The 16,788-nt window shown below is 43.2% G+C and overlaps 1 protein-coding gene across 1 annotated transcript; it reads right to left on the reverse strand.

Annotated features, from left to right (window-relative positions):
* Positions 1-236: 236 nt before the first annotated feature.
* On the reverse strand, positions 237-16,248 carry LOC124002302 (BTB/POZ domain-containing protein KCTD3-like). The gene is given in 13 exon segments (XM_046309686.1): positions 237-289; positions 816-971; positions 2,654-2,759; positions 2,761-2,825; positions 7,822-7,938; positions 8,142-8,229; positions 8,353-8,468; positions 8,609-8,714; positions 8,789-8,873; positions 8,979-9,196; positions 14,962-15,007; positions 15,257-15,310; positions 15,914-16,248. Coding segments are annotated over 13 exon segments (1,281 nt in total). The 5' UTR covers positions 15,985-16,248.
* Positions 16,249-16,788: the final 540 nt, after the last annotated feature.

A 16,788-nucleotide genomic window follows, 5' to 3' on the forward strand; every position in this document is an offset into this window, starting at 1 on the left:
AGGCCTTAAGACACAGAGGGACAGGCATTATTCCTCAAAGGGCTACATATCATCTCAGACCAAATACAATGTTACTTCATTATTTAGTCTTCATAGTGCGAGTGCAAATACAATTTAGGTACAATAAAATATGATTCATTTTTACATTTACATTTAAGTCATTTAGCAGACGCTCTTATCCAGAGCGACTTACAAATTGGTGCATTCACCTTATGACATCCAGTGGAGCAGCCACTTTACAATAGTGCATCTATAAACACCTGCTGGTCGTCTCTCTCCCCAAATGGACCTGAGGGGAGACCACACCACCCTGGATACTGGGCTCTAGACCCACCCTGGATACTGGGCTCTAGACCCACCCTGAATACTGGGCTCTAGACCCACCCTGAATACTGGGCTCTAGACCCACCCTGGATACTGGGCTCTAGACCCACCCTGGATACTGGGCTCTAGACCCACCCTGGATACTGTGCTCTAGACCCACCCCTGGATACTGGTCTCCAGACCCACCCTGGATACTGGTCTCCAGACCCACCCTGGATACTGGGCTCTAGACCCACCCTGGATACTGTGCTCTAGACCCACCCCTGGATACTGGTCTCCAGACCCACCCTGGATACTGGTCTCCAGACCCACCCTGGATACTGGGCTCTAGACCCACCCTGGATACTGGGCTCTAGACCCACCCCTGGATACTGGGCTCTAGACCCACCCTGGATACTGGGCTCTAGATTTACTTTAACAATTGACCATCCACCCCTTCCATTTACCATATCTATTCACTTTCTCCTTCCCTCCCGCTCCCCCTCTCTCACCAATGTCATTGCCTGATGAGTAGCTGCCGTGGCTCTCAGTCTCCTCCAATGAGAGGATCTTAAAGGAGGCTAGGGGGGTGGAGCCAGGCTGCGTGGAGATCATGCCTTGGAACCGCGTCACTGTCCACGTACGCACATGGTTGTTGTCCGCACACACTGAAAGGAGACAAAACACATACCCACAGACAGACAGACGAGAGACACACAATGTATATGAAACACAGCCAGACCCACCCTGGAGCCAGACCCACCCTGGAGCCAGACCCACCCTGGAGCCAGACCCACCCTGGAGCCAGACACACCCTGGAGCCAGACCCACCCTGGAGCCAGACCCACCCTGGAGCCAGACCCACTCTGGAGCCAGACCCACCCTGGATACATACAGATATATCATCATCATCATCATCATCATCGTTATTTTCGTATTCCGCTTCCATAATAACTAGCGCTGAGCGATTAACTGAAATGTCGGTAATTTGACCGATGTCGGTTTAATTATTTGAATTCCATTTTTTTATTTTTTTTATTTCTGTGAGCTCAATGTGCACATTGCACACTTTATCTAGAGATAAATCAGATCAAGCCGAACTGTGTGATGTAGTAGGAAGTTGTAGTTTCCAACAGGCCAATATTCTACATAGTTTAGCGTAGAAAACGTGATAATCAACTACAATGACCATAATCCATTGCGCGCCTACGTGTCCGGTCTGTGTTTCTTTTACGCCTGCAACGGAAGAGAGAAGGATGTGAGATTAGAAGGGGATAAATGGAGAGCAGTTCTACCTGAAAACACTGTACATGATCTAAGTGCATCCCACTGCTGTCTTTCCTCTTTATTATTGGCTGTAAATGATTTATTTTAAAATATACTGAACAAAAATATTAATGCAACATGCAACCCTATCAACAGCAGACCACCCTGCATCTCACTGCTGGCTTGCTTCTGAAGCTAAGCAGGATTGGTCCTGGATGGGAGACCAGATGCTGCTGGAAGTGGTGTTGGAGGGCCAGTAGGAGGCACTCTTTCCTCAGGTCTAAAAAAATATCCCAATGCCCCAGGGAAGTGATTGGGGACATAGTGTGCTGTCTTTTGGATGGGATGATAAACGGGTGTCCTGACTCTGTGGTCACTAAAGATCCCGTGGCACTTATTGTAAAAGAAAGGGTGTTAACCCTGGATGTCCTGGCTGAATTCCTAATCTGGCACTCATACCATCATGGCCACCTAATCATCCCCAGCTTCCAATTGGCTCATTCATCACCCCTCCGCTCCCCTGTAGCTATTCCCCAGGTTGTTGCTATAAATGAGCATTTGTTCTCAGTCAAATTAACTTGTAAAATCAAATAAAAAGTGATTAGTATTTGGTATTCAGCAGTCGTAAAAATATGCCTTTATTTACTTTGAAGAACTACTAAAAAAGTGATTTTTATTGGCAGCAGCTCTATAGAGATGAGGAGTTTGAATTAAATAATAAAGTAATCAAATAAAACAAATGTAATATCCACCACTGACATATATTATTAAAGTAATGTGAATAAATGCTGGTTAATAAGTGTAATCAGTAATGGGCAGTCACTACTATCATATGACTTGTATTAATTGTTTTATTCTGTGATACAGCATTCAATCCACATAATGCATAGTGCATCTAATTATGTTTTTATTTTTTTTATCAAAACTGAATCGAAAATCGTGATTATTTTTGTAATTAATCGAACCAAAACCGAACAGACCTCAAAAAGAGGACCTCAAAAACAGACCTAATTTTCGTATTTTATTACTCAGCACTAATAACTCGGCTCAAATATATCACAATATTTCCCTTGTCCCTTCTTACCTGAGACCAGGTGTTTCTCAGAGAGCATGATCTTGGTGACAGGGGAACGGTGGACAGTGAAGGTCTGGAAGAGCTGAGGTCCAGAGCCTACTGTCTCAGGGTGTTGGGACTATAACCCTCACTGCTCCAGAACTGGTCCCATACGCCATCTCTATCCAGTTACCACTCACACCTAGGGAGAGAGGGAGCAGAGACAACGAGAGAAACTCCCTTACAAAACATTAAGAACACCTGCTCTTTCCATGACAGACTGACCAGGTGAAAGTTATGATCCCTTATTGATGTCACTTGTTAAATCCACTTCAATCAGTGTACATGAAGGGGAGGAGACAGGTTAAATAAGGATTTTTAAGGTTTGAGACATGGATTGTACATGTGTGCCATTCTTAGGGTGAATGGGCAAGACAAAAGATTTAAATGCCTTTGAATGGGGTATGGTAGCTAGGCACACCGGTTTTTCAAGAACTGCAACGCTGCTGAGTTTTTCACGCTCAACAGTTTCCTGTGTGAATAAAGAACGGTTCACCACCCAAATGACATCTAGCCAACTTGACACAACTGTGGGAAGCATTGGAGTCAACATGGCGAGCATCCCTGTGGAACGCTTTCCACACCTTGTCGAGTCCATGCCCCAACAAATTGAACCAAGGGCGGGGGGGGGTGCAATTCAGTATTAGGGAGATGTTCCTCATGTTTGGTGTACCCCGTGTACACAGGCTTCAAACAGCTGAAATTACTGTGATAGGAGAAAACTGAGGACGCATCAACAACATTGGAGTTACTCCACAAAACTAACCTAAATGACAGAGTGAAAAGGAGGCCTGTACATAAAATAATCTAAAACATGCATCCTGTTTGCAATAAGGCACTAAAGTAATACTGCAAAAAATGTGGCAAAGAAATTCACTTTGTCGTGAATACTTTCCTGATGCACTGTATTTTTAAGCATGGTGGTGGCTGCATCAAGTTATGGGTATGCTTGATATCGGCAAGGACTATGGCGTTTTTTAGGATAAAAAGAAACGGATTAGAGCTAAGCACAGGTAATATCCTAGAGGGACACATGGTTTAGTCTCCTTTCCAAAAGACATTGGGAGAAATTCACCTTTCAGTAGGACAATTACACAAGGCCAAATATACACTGGAGTTGCTTACCAAGACGACATTGAATGTTCCTGAGTGGCCTAGTTACACTTTTGACCTAAACAGGCTTTACAATCTATGGCAAGACTTGAAAATGGCTGTCTAACAATGATCAACAACCAACTTGACAGAGCTTGAAGAATAATTTTTTTTTTTAAATGTGCTAAAATATTGTACAATCCAGGTGTGCTCTTAGAGTCTTATCCAGAAACTCACAGCTGTAATCGCTGCCCAAGGTCATTCTAACATGTATTGACTCAGGGGTGTGAATAGTTATGTAAATTACACTGAACAAAAATATAAACACATTATTAAACACATTAATTAAACACATTAACACACTACATTTTAGAGTAGTCTTTTATTGTTACGTCCGTTGTCAGAATGAGACCAATGTGCAGCGTGGTAAGCATACAACTTTCTTTATTTTAGATGAACACCAAAAAAAAAAGATAAACGAACGTAAAATTCTGCAGGCTACACAGTAACTGAACAAAAACAAGATCCCACAAACTCAGGCGCCCTAAGTATGATTCCCAATCAGAGACAACGATAGACAGCTGCCTCTGATTGGGAACCATACCCGGCCAACAAAGGAATAGAAAACTAGAATGAACCCAAATCACACCCTGACCTAACCAAATAGAGAAATAAAAAGGCTCTCTCTCCCCCCCCAATGGTCCGTCCGCAGAACCTGACTTTATGAGGGAGGTTCCGGGTGGGCATCCAGCCTCGGTGGCGGCTTCGGGGTGTAGACCCTGCTCCGCTTGCTGATCTCTCCACTTCCATGGAACCAGACCGTGGATCGTCGCCAGAGGCTCCAGACCGTAGATCATTGCCGGAGGAACCGGAGCGTAGATCGTCGCCGGAGGCCCTGGACTGGCGACCGTTGCCGGAGGCTCTGGACTGCTGAACATCGCCGGAGGCTCTGGACTGCTGAACATCGCCGGAGACTCTGGACCGCTGAACATCGCCGGAGACTCTGGACCGCGGACCGTCGCTGGAGGCTCTGTGCCATGGATTGTCGCGCAGGATATCCTGGGCCGAAGAGACGCTTCGGAGACCAGGAGTGCTGAGCCGGCACAATCCATCCTGGCTGAATGCCCACTCCAGCACCGACGACAACAATAGACAGCTGCTTCAGATTGGGAACCATACCCGGCCAACAAATAAATAGAAAACGAGAATGCCCACCCAAATCACACCCTGACCTAACCAAATAGAGAAATAAAAAGGCTCTCTAAGGTCAGGGCGTGACATTTATTGTCATGTGTAATGATCATGCTGTTTAATCAGCTTCTTCATATGCCACCTGTCAGGTGGATGGATTCTCTTGGTAAAGGAGAAATGATCACTAACAGAGATGTAAACAAATGTGTGCACAACATTTGAGAGAAATAAGCTTTTTGTGCGTAAGGAACATTTCATACATTTTATTTCAGCTTATAAAACACGGGACCAACATGTTACATGTTGCATGTGTAGCAGTGTGATGTTGTTCCTCTAGATTAGGCACCAAATTGCACACGAGGACCAATTCAAATAGGCCAGGTCAAGAAGGGATGTTAACAAGTTAATAATTTGATAATAATAATAATTCAGTGTGTTTTCTTATTTAATTACAGTTGCATAGCTAATGTTATTTTTTGGTGTACAAACACTTTTTTCATATCAATATTGTACATACATGTGATTGTAAAGGTTTTGTATATTTTGGTTTGGCCCATCGCGGGTTATCTGTATTTCCGTACCCCTTTATTGTTCTCTTTTGCCTGACCTTCGACTAGCAAGGTATGTTGTCCTTGGCCCCGAAATTGTTCAATATAAAACCGTGGTAATGTTACACAATGTACTGTTATGCAACCATAAGTTTGTTACAATGTGGACAAGATAACTGTTTATGTTAACAACTTTCACCAAGCTCGCTAACTAGGGTATCCATTGTAACTTGTGAGTACTTGGGACAGTGTTTGAGTGAGGATTGTGTCTAAGCACAAAAAATGTCTGCAGCACTGAAGGTCCACAAAAACACAGTGGCCTCAATCATTTTAAATGGAAGAAGTTTGGAACCACCAAGACTCTACCTAGAGCTGGTCACCCGGCCATACTGAGCAATAGGGAGAGAAGGGCCTTGGTCAGGGAGGTGACCAAAAACATGATGGTCACTCAGAGAGCTCCAGAGTTTCTCTGTGGAGATGGGAGAGCCTTCCAGAAAGACAACCATCTCTGCAGCACTCCACCAATCAAGCCTTTATGGTAGAGTGGCTAGATGGAAGCCACTCCTCACTTAAAGGTACGACAGCCCGCTTGGGGTTTGCCAAAAGGCACTTAAAGTACACTCAGACCATGAGAAACAATATTTGGAGCAATATACAAAGAGATCCTTGATGAAAACCTGCTCCAGAGCGCTCAGGACCTCAGACTGGGGCAAAGGTTCACCTTCCAACAGGACAACGACTCTAAGCACACAGCCAAGACAACGCAGGAGTGGCTTTGGGACAAGTCTGACTGTTCTTGAGTGGCCCAGTCAGAGCCCAGACTTGAACCCAATCGAACATCTCTGGGCAGAACTGAAAATAGCTGTACAGCGACGCTACCCATCCAACCTGACAGAACTTGAGAGCATCTGCAGAGAAGAATGGGAGAAATTACCCAAATACAGGTGTTCCAAGCTTGTAGGGTCATACCCAAGAAGATTTGAGGCTGTAATCGCTGACAAAGGTGCTTCAACAAAGTACTGAGTAAAGGGTCTGAATACTTATGTAAATGTGATATTTCCATTTTTATTAGCAAAAATGTCTAAAAACTATGAGGTGTTGTGTTTCGATGGATGAGGGGAAAAATGTTTTTATTTCATTTTAGAATAAGGTTGTAACGTAAGAAAATGTGGAAAAAGTCAAGGAGTCTGAATACTTTCCGAATACACTGTTGCATATTAGTCTTATAATATGTTACACCAAAAATACCTCCTCAATCCTTTCTAATCTGATGCTGAATAGTCCCCAATAAAATCCTCATGCGGCCAAAACTCAACGACGCCTGTCACTAAGCAGGATATATGCACTGACTGCACTGACTGCACTGACTGCACTGACTGCACTGACTGAAACAAAATGCAAGAAAGGCTAATGTTAACACCAGCTGCTTTAATTCGCTCACAAAATACTAATTCAAGTTTGGACATTTCACCGGTAAAATGTAAATTACTTTCATTCACGATTAACACGTATGATGGCCTATTTTGAAATTAGAGTTTGAAGTTTGAGGGTATTAAAAAAATTAATTAATAAAGGATTTTATGTGTAGGCCTATTCAATAGGCTACACCTGTCAGTAGGCTACGAACTTTGAGGAATTATGTCATAAAAAAAGTGTAAATGACGTTCCCTCACCGAAGAAAAAAGCACTGTTTGTACTTCAACTATTTGCACATTATTATTATCACTGTGCATAGAGAGAGAATACGTCACAAAAGATCATTGCTAAAGGCTGAATAATATATTTCTTTCTTTTTTAAATGTTTTATTTTACCCCTTTTTCTCCCCAATTTCATGGTATCCAATTTTTGTTTTAGTAGCTACTATCTTGTCTCATCCCTACAACTCCCGTACGGCTCGGGAGAGACGAAGGTTGAGAATCATGCGTCCTCCGATACACAACCCAACCAAGCAAGCAACACCAACCTGGATGCGTCGGAGGAAACACCGCACAACCTTGGTTAGCATGCACTGCACCCGGCCCACCAGTCGCTGGTGCGCGATGAGACAAGGATATCCCTACCGGCCAAGCCCTCCCTAACGACGCTGGGCCAATTGTGCGCCGACCCACGGACCTCCCGGTCAGGGCCGGTTGCGACAGAGCCTGGGCGTGAACCCAGGGTCTCTGGTGGCACAGCTGGCGCTGCAGTACAGTGCCCTTAACCACTGCGCCACCCGGGAGGCCCAAATAATATATTTCAGTCTTCATTGGTGTGTGTGCATGCATGTACGCATGCGTGTTTGAGAACGTATCTGTGTATGTACTCACTGGTCTTGGGTGTGAAGTAGACACTGAGGGCAGTTATGGCATCGTCAGATGGGTCGTGGTACAGTTCTGTCACCAACAGATCATTATCCTTCATCCTCAAAGGAAACTTCTGCATGTCTGTGTGTGAGTGAGTGAGTGAGTGAGTGAGTGAGTGAGTGAGTGAGTGAGTGAGTGAGTGAGTGAGTGAGTGAGTGAGTGAGTGAGTGAGTGAGTGAGTGAGTGAGAGAGAGAGAGAGTGAGAGAGTGAGAGAGAGAGAGAGAGAATATGAAACCAAGAAGGGCTGGGGTCAATTCCATTTCAATTCAGGAAGTGTGTGTACCTATATAGTAGATGGATCCGTTGTTGCAACCCAGAAGCAGGAAGGAGCCAGCTGTGTCACAGCTGGTGATGGGAACTACATCTTGCACCTGATGGAGAGAAAATAAAGGGTTAAAGGGTTAAACTCTCTCCCTTTCTCATACACACAATGTCAAACACATACATACCCACTTCCAATGACACACAGCCACACACACCCTATGTATTACTACCTGCCAATGCTGTGTGACAGCGTTCCAGACCCACACCTTCCCCATGTGACTGGTGGCCACAAGCTGGTTCCCAATGAAGAATAGATGATCTACTGGTACACCCAGACTAAACACACCTAGAGAGAGCGAGGGATAGATAGAACAGAGACAGAGAGAAAGGGGGAGCGAGAGAGAGGAGGGGATAGAGTGAGTCAATAACACACACACAAACATGTCTCTCTTTCACAATCTCTCAAACCCCCCCCCCCCCCCCTACCTATCTCATTGCCGCTACCTCCGTCCTGGATGCTCCAGAGGATGATGTTGCTATCGGAGGCGGCTGCCACCATCTTGTCCTTATCGCCATGGGGACCGCCTACCACCTTAAAAAGAATACATATGATAGATAGCGCAACATTCAGGACCATCCCTTGTGATTATAGCAGTACAACAGTACCTTGGCGTTGAGAGCGATTCTCTCAATGGACCAGTCCAGATAGGGGCTAGAAAACACCTGCTGCCACCCTGATGACTCCTTTATCCTGGAGTGGAGAATACACACACGTTAGTACACACACTCCAGATTCATAATCTATCAATAATATCAACTCTGAGTGGATGGATCCAACTACAAAGGCCAGAGTTACCTGTAACAGATGACAGCGTGTGCATAAGCCACTACGATCCAGTTATGATGTCCAGCTACAATCAGCACCTTCCTAGGATCCACCACAGCACCTGGAAACATAACATAGTACTTTCCATAGTACTTGACTAACTGCCTGGACACACACAGTGATGCACAATGTACAGGTAACTGTACAGAGTATATTGTATATAGTACAAAGTATATTGAAAGCAGGTGCTTTCACACAGGTGAAAATATCATCCCATCATGCTTAGAGTCGAGTATAAAAATTCTAGGCAGGCCATTATTTTGGCTACCATGGCTATGCCCCCACAGAATGACAATGTCACTAATTGTTTGATGAGCATGAAAACAATGTAAATCATCTGTCACGGCGCCTGAGACAGCATTTTCCACCACCTTCAACAAAACGCCAAATGATGGAATTTCTCATGGAAGAATGGTGTCACTTTATTTTGTCAGTTACCTGGTTTGGGTAGGCCGGTGCTAATACCATTTTCCCCTACTTTTTATGCTAGACATGCGCTGTACATTACCATGATTGCGCAATAGTGCTTACGAATGCAATGTGATTTTTAAAAGTCTATACATGACCATGTAAAATGTATTTGGTTGAGGGTGTGAACAAAATGTTATGTCATCAATAGAATTCATAGAATAATTCAGTTCTGTGCGTACTACACTAAGAGCCCTGTCATGGTCTCTGACCAGCTTAAACCGGCTGTGGCTCTAACACACACACACACACAAACATGCACACACACACACACACACACAAACATGCACACACACACACACACACACAAAACATGCACACACCAACGTTTCCATTGGGAAAGTGTGGCGCCGGACATTTGCCGGCACCATTTTAATTTACTGGACATTTGAGACATTGACCAGACCCATACGCATTGGATGCGTCACCTGGTTAGGGTGTCCACCCACGGTGCAAAGAATGATGTAAATCTCAATTAGAATATGTAAATTCATATTAACAGAACATGCAAGTCTAGGATACAATGATATGCGGTCCTTACCTAATTCTGATGTGCACTTTGAACATGTTAGAATAACTGTCCACATATGCTTTTCCTCATCCAACAAGACAAGTAGCAAAACAACTAACTTATGTCAATCTACTATAGTAGAAAGGTTTAGGCTACCTATTCTATTGGTTAGCTTTTTAAGAAAGAAAAAGCCTATTCCAAACAGACTCTGGGACAGTTATAGATAGATCCCAAATTCATACAACCAGTAGGCCTAGGCTACATAAACAAACAATACCTTTTAAAAGCAATGAGTCTGATGCAACAGATCAGAACTTTTAGCTTAAAATGTTGATAAACTATTATTTTATTCACATATTAAGCGCAGCAATGCACACAAGGCAGGAGGCTACGTGTGAATGTTCGTTTCATAATGCAATTAGCGGGACAACACAGTTGTCAAAATGGCACTGCACATGCGAGCGGTTTCATGTGACATAGATGAAAATATTTGTTATAAATTTAGAAAGAGAAGATCCCTCTAGGCTACTTTGAAGCAAGTTAAGACATGCCTCATAATACTGTATTAAAACATTCAGGTTTCAAACAATTAAATGCATGTTTTCAAAATGCATACTGCCTCCAGCACACTGTAAAGTGGTGTGTGACTCGCTGAAGCCTGCTTTCCATTGCTGATTGATGCCACGTTCAAAACAACTGGGAACTCGGAAATTTCAGACTTCCGAGCGTTTAAGACAACTCAAAAAAATATTTTTGAACGGTCATCCAACTTGGAATTTCAACTCGGAAACTCTGGCCTCTTTCTAGAGCTCTGACTGTCTGAACTAATTCCAACTCAGAAACTCTGGCCTCTTTCTAGAGCTCTGACTGTCTGAACTAATTCCAACTCAGAAACTCTGGCCTCTTTCTAGAGCTCTGACTTTCTGAACTAATTCCAACTCGGAAACTCTGGCCTCTTTCTAGAGCTCTGACTTTCCAAACTAATTACAACTCGGAAACTCTGGCCTCTTTCTAGAGCTCTGACTTTCCAAACTAATTCCAACTCGGAAACTCTGGCCTCTTTCTAGAGCTCTGACTTTCCAAACTAATTCCAACTCGGAAACTCTGGCCTCTTTCTAGAGCTCTGACTTTCTGAACTAATTCCAACTCGGAAACTCTGGCCTCTTTCTAGAGCTCTGACTTTCCAAACTAATTACAACTCGGATACTCTGGCCTCTTTCTAGAGCTCTGACTTTCCGAACTAATTACAACTCGGAAACTCTGGCCTCTTTCTAGAGCTCTGACTGTCTGAACGAATTCCAACTCGGAAACTCTGGCCTCTTTCTAGAGCTCTGACTTTCCGAACTGAAGATCACTGACGTCATGATTTGACCTCGTATTTTCCCAGTTGTGTTGAAAGCACCACAAGATGCTGCAGCACCTCAGCGTGGTCAAACAGATTTTCTACTCAAAGGCTCTGCATTTGTATGCTGTACACGTGTGATAAGATAACTAACAAATATACTGTGCACACAAGCCAATTTAATTTCATACAATTATGCAAATGACCTATAGACCGATAAGCATGACTAGTCAAATGTATTTCCATAGACTGGTATTTCCATCAGTGAATAGGCTAAAATGCATTATTTCGCCCCAATTTTATTTATTTATCGGCTTTCCTAAAAACATTTTTTGGGGAAAAAGTCGGCAATTTAAGGCTAACGGAAACCCTGGCACACACACACACAGCCCATCTCCTGACCAATGGTAGGACTGAGTATTCTGATTGCTCGTTAAACAGGCACACAGTGTTCTAATGAGTCTGGGGAGTAGAACAGCCCAGCTCCAGCACTGCTCCATGCCTCATTACACACATCCTTGTTTTTTAACCCTTAACTGCCCCCCTGCTTACCCAGTCTGTGTGGCGCCTCGGCTCCAGGGGGTCCGGGAAGGGAGGTGTGGGGGGGGGCAGGTTTGGATGTATGCACACATGACTATAAGTCGCTTTGGATAAAAGCGTCTGCTAAATGGCATATATTATTATTATTATTATTATAACCCCCCTTCTGCTCCGATAGGACCAGGCCGATCCTCAGCGGCAAGGCCAGAGGCTGCAGGGGTGGGGCTGGAGTTACGGGCTGGGAGAAGCATTCTTTAATCCACCAATCAACCAACTAACTCATGAAACAATACATCAAATTCTACATTACTAACACATTTTTATAAATGTCAAAGATACCAAAAGTACAAAGACACAACTAACACTAGAAAGAGTGTCACTAGAGCACTTATATTTCCCTTGTAAACAAACAGAGGAATAGAGAGAGAGTACAATGTCCTGTAATTCACCTGTGCCAGAGGATGCAGAATTATAGGTAAGAGGAGTTGTGGGAATACAGTACCTGGAGGGGGAAGGTATTCATGGAACAGAACACTGCCACAGGACGAACGTTCTATATACAGTACCTGGAGGGGGAAGGTATCCATGGAGCAGAACACTGCCACAGGACGAACGTTCTATATACAGTACCTGGAGGGGGAAGGTATCCATGGAACAGAACACTGCCACAGGACGAACGTTCTATATACAGTACCTGGAGGGGGAAGGTATCCATGGAACAGAACACTGTCACTGGACGAACGCTCTATCTCCTCACTGAAGACAGACACCGCAACACAAGAGACAGATATTCAGAAATACTTCAGAAACCAAACATAATTATGCCACCAAATCAGCACTTCGTGTCAGGAAAGTAGTTTTACAGTGCCTTGCGAAAGTATTCGGCCCCCTTGAACTTTGCGACCTTTTGCCACATTTCAGGCTTCAAACATAAAGATATAAAACTGTATTTTTTTGTGAAGAATCAACAACAAGTGGGACACAATCATGAAGTGGAACAACATTTATTGGATATTTCAAACTTTTTTAACAAATCAAAAACTGAAAAATTGGGCGTGCAAGATTTTTCAGCCCCCTTAAGTTAATACTTTGTAGCGCCACCTTTTCCTGCGATTACAACTGTAAGTCGCTTGGGGTATGTCTCTATCAGTTTTGCACAATTTTTCCCCATTCCTCCTTTCAAAACAGCTCGAGCTCAATAAGGTTGGATGGAGAGCATTTGTGAACAGCAGTTTTCAGTTCTTTCCACAGATTCTCGATTGGATTCAGGTCTGGACTTTGACTTGGCCATTCTAACACCTGGATATGTTTATTTTTGAACCATTCCATTGTAGATTTTGCTTTATGTTTTGGATCATTGTCTTGTTGGAAGACAAATCTCCGTCCCAGTCTCAGGTCTTTTGCAGACTCCATCAGGTTTTCTTCCAGAATGGTCCTGTATTTGGCTCCATCCATCTTCCCATCAATTTTAACCATCTTCCCTGTCCCTGCTGAAGAAAAGCAGGCCCAAACCATGATGCTGCCACCACCATGTTTGACAGTGGGGATGGTGTGTTCAGAGTGATGAGCTGTGTTGCTTTTACGCCAAACATAACGTTTTGCATTGTTGCCAAAAAGTTCAATTTTGGTTTCATCTGACCAGAGCACCTTCTTCCACATGTTTGGTGTGTCTCCCAGGTGGCTTGTGGCAAACTTTAAACAACACTTTTTATGGATATCTTTAAGAAATAGCTTTCTTCTTGCCACTCTTCCATAAAGGCCAGATTTGTGCAATATACGACTGATTGTTGTCCTATGGACAGAGTCTCCCACCTCAGCTGTAGATCTCTGCAGTTCATCCAGAGTGATCATGGGCCTCTTGGCTGCATCTCTGATCAGTCTTCTCCTTGTATGAGCTGAAAGTTTAGAGGGACGGCCAGGTCTTGGTAGATTTGCAGTGGTCTGATACTCCTTCCATTTCAATATTATCGCTTGCACAGTGCTCCTTGGGATGTTTAAAGCTTGGGAAATCTTTTTGTAACCAAATCCGGCTTTAAACTTCTTCACAACAGTATCTCGGACCTGCCTGGTGTGTTCCTTGTTCTTCATGATGCTCTCTGCGCTTTTAACGGACCTCTTAGACTATCACAGTACAGGTGCATTTATACAGAGACTTGATTACACACAGGTGGATTGTATTTATTATAATTAGTCATTTAGGTCAACATTGGATCATTCAGAGATCCTCACTGAACTTCTGGAGAGAGTTTGCTGCGCTGAAAGTAAAGGGGCTGAATAATTTTGCACGCCCAATTTTTCAGTTTTTGATTTGTTAAAAAAGTTTGAAATATCCAATAAATGTCGTTCCACTTCATGATTGTGTCCCACTTGTTGTTGATTCTTCACAAAAAAATACAGTTTTATATCTTTATGTTTGAAGCCTGAAATGTGGCAAAAGGTCGCAAAGTTCAAGGGGGCCGAATACTTTCGCAAGGCACTGTATATTGTATATTTTATATAGGTAGTATACTGTATCTGATAGCTAATAGGTAAGTGGACAAGGGAAAACTATAAAGTGATTATTATTTGTGTTTTTCCTCAGATTAGCTAAAGACATGAAGTGAGAAATATAGCAAATAAATAACTATGTAATACCATAGTAATACCAGATAGTAGCATAGTAATTGTTCAATTTAGTGCATGGAGGCCATACCTAATGGCGTTATCCCATAAAACTCAGCTTCATGGCGAAGAATGTTAATGTTTACCCCCCTACGAAGAGAAGAGAACATCAGTCAAGACCTAACCTGGCCCAATATGCTTCCCCATAATGTAGACTATATACACATATTGACCTTGTATGTAAGGAGGGTCAGGTATTCTTACCTTAAGTCTAACTCTTTGGTTCGAAGGAAATTCAAGATGGGCGCAAAGGCTGTTGGGTCCCTGTCAATAAATATCTCTAGAGGAAAAGAGGGACATTTAGAATCATGTTGTTTTTCTTTCTTTTTTGGGGGGGGTAAATACCATTGGTACAGTAATATCACTGTATAAAAGAGCATAAGAGAGTACATCTGTGGAATGTTTAGTAGAAAGACTCACACTCAACTCACAACTCCAGTTTCATCCAGTAGAGATGATATTCTCCCACTCAGCAAACTGAAACACACCCAGGCACATACACACACTTAACCTCTTGCTCTAGTTAGCCATAAAAAGCGAATCTCAGCTTTCGCTCTGGCTTTATCTCAACTGTGGGGAAATCCTGTAGTCCTAACGCTGTTTGATACACTGTACATTATCAAAATTGATTCGCTGGGAGATAAACATGAAGTGAACTGGGTCACCTTTCCAGAGCTGTAGCCAGATCACATCTTAGCAGAGATAGAGATGTGTGGATTGACCCACCTTGAAAAGAAAGAGTCTGGGATCCACATGAGAGTCTGTCTAGATGTGCTGAACCTGAGGAAGGAGAGGATATACCTAAGATCAAACCGACTCAGACATATCATGACAACGCAAAATGAATGAGATTCAATAACAGTGGATTGTAATTGTACAATACTATTTTTCATGAATTCTCATAGGTTTTCACGTTTTTCATCATATTCATCCAGAGAGATACACAAGCTCAGGTGTAGGATATCACATATTGTATTCCTATGTCCAAGCCAAGGTGGGATCATGTTACAGATCAATACACACATACATTATGGAAAGTGTTTAATGTGGGATATCATGATTGGGTAATTCATATGCTGCTGCTAACACATATGTGACTGGAACACCGTCAATAATTTGGGCAATTTACTACACATTGTTCAGACATATCCTAAAATACGTTTTGCAACTATGTAAACACGCCTTGACAATGCGGGCGCGTGTGTTGCGTGCTTTTCGTGCATTTTATCGCAGCCCGAATTCCATGTTATCGTCTGCGACATCATATCAACCTAAAAAGAAACGTTGCCTGTCCGAGTCTGTTAATACTATCCTGCCCTCCCCGAGAGCAAGCACATTGACAGTTCTTTTAGACTGAATTGGTCAATTTAAACGATGTAATACCGTGTCCCACCAACGTTCAGTTGGATAATTTCTCCCATCCCAGATGTTAAATTGTTGCCATTCGCGGCCATGTTTCCACCCCGTCCCGTGCGCGTGGGTTACTCGTAGCCAGCAGAAGCTGTAGTTTCCAGTACGTTGTAGCAATCTCCAGTTTCCCGACTTCGGCTCCTCGCTCCCCCGCGTCCTTCCAAGCCTCCATAAAATATTTCACTTCCAAACAGCAACTGCAATTCTCCCTGCATACATAACCTAGCATAAACTACAGCTATGTGTAACCTCGTGGTAATGGTCAGGCGCGTCTAATTGTGCTGTATTCACCGATATACTGGTTCCTATAGATCCATGTGTGTTTTTAGTGGCGTGTATTTTAGGGTCTGGTCCGTTTTCTGTGTCGTGCGGTGACTCGATGCTGTGATCTTCTTAAATGAGGTATAATGGCGGTTGGCATCCAATGTGTTGCATTACCGCCCCTAACTGAACTATAGTATAAATCCATTACACGTTGTAATACAACGTGGGAAAAGGGGAAACAGGACAAATTTAATAAAACATACATTTTTAATTACCATACCAACTAACCCTACACTCATTAAAACCCACCACCTTATTCCACTAATTGAATCTGATCCTACCCCAGGCCAACGACCTGGAAGGAAGGGACACCAACAGTCAACACACCCTGTAACTCTTCTGAAGTCAAATCTCGTACACCCAAGTACTTCTCAGCTGCTGCCAAAACAACATCTATTTTATGTGATTTACTTTCCATTTATGCGGTACAGTTGATAACCTTTGCTACAGAATGAACGCTAAGACGCTAACCTTACTGAAGCATATATAACTCATAGGCCCGTCCCTCTGTGCTGGCACAAATC

Source organism: Oncorhynchus gorbuscha, linkage group LG17 (assembly GCF_021184085.1).
Source record: "Oncorhynchus gorbuscha isolate QuinsamMale2020 ecotype Even-year linkage group LG17, OgorEven_v1.0, whole genome shotgun sequence".
Lineage (NCBI taxonomy): Eukaryota > Metazoa > Chordata > Actinopteri > Salmoniformes > Salmonidae > Oncorhynchus > Oncorhynchus gorbuscha.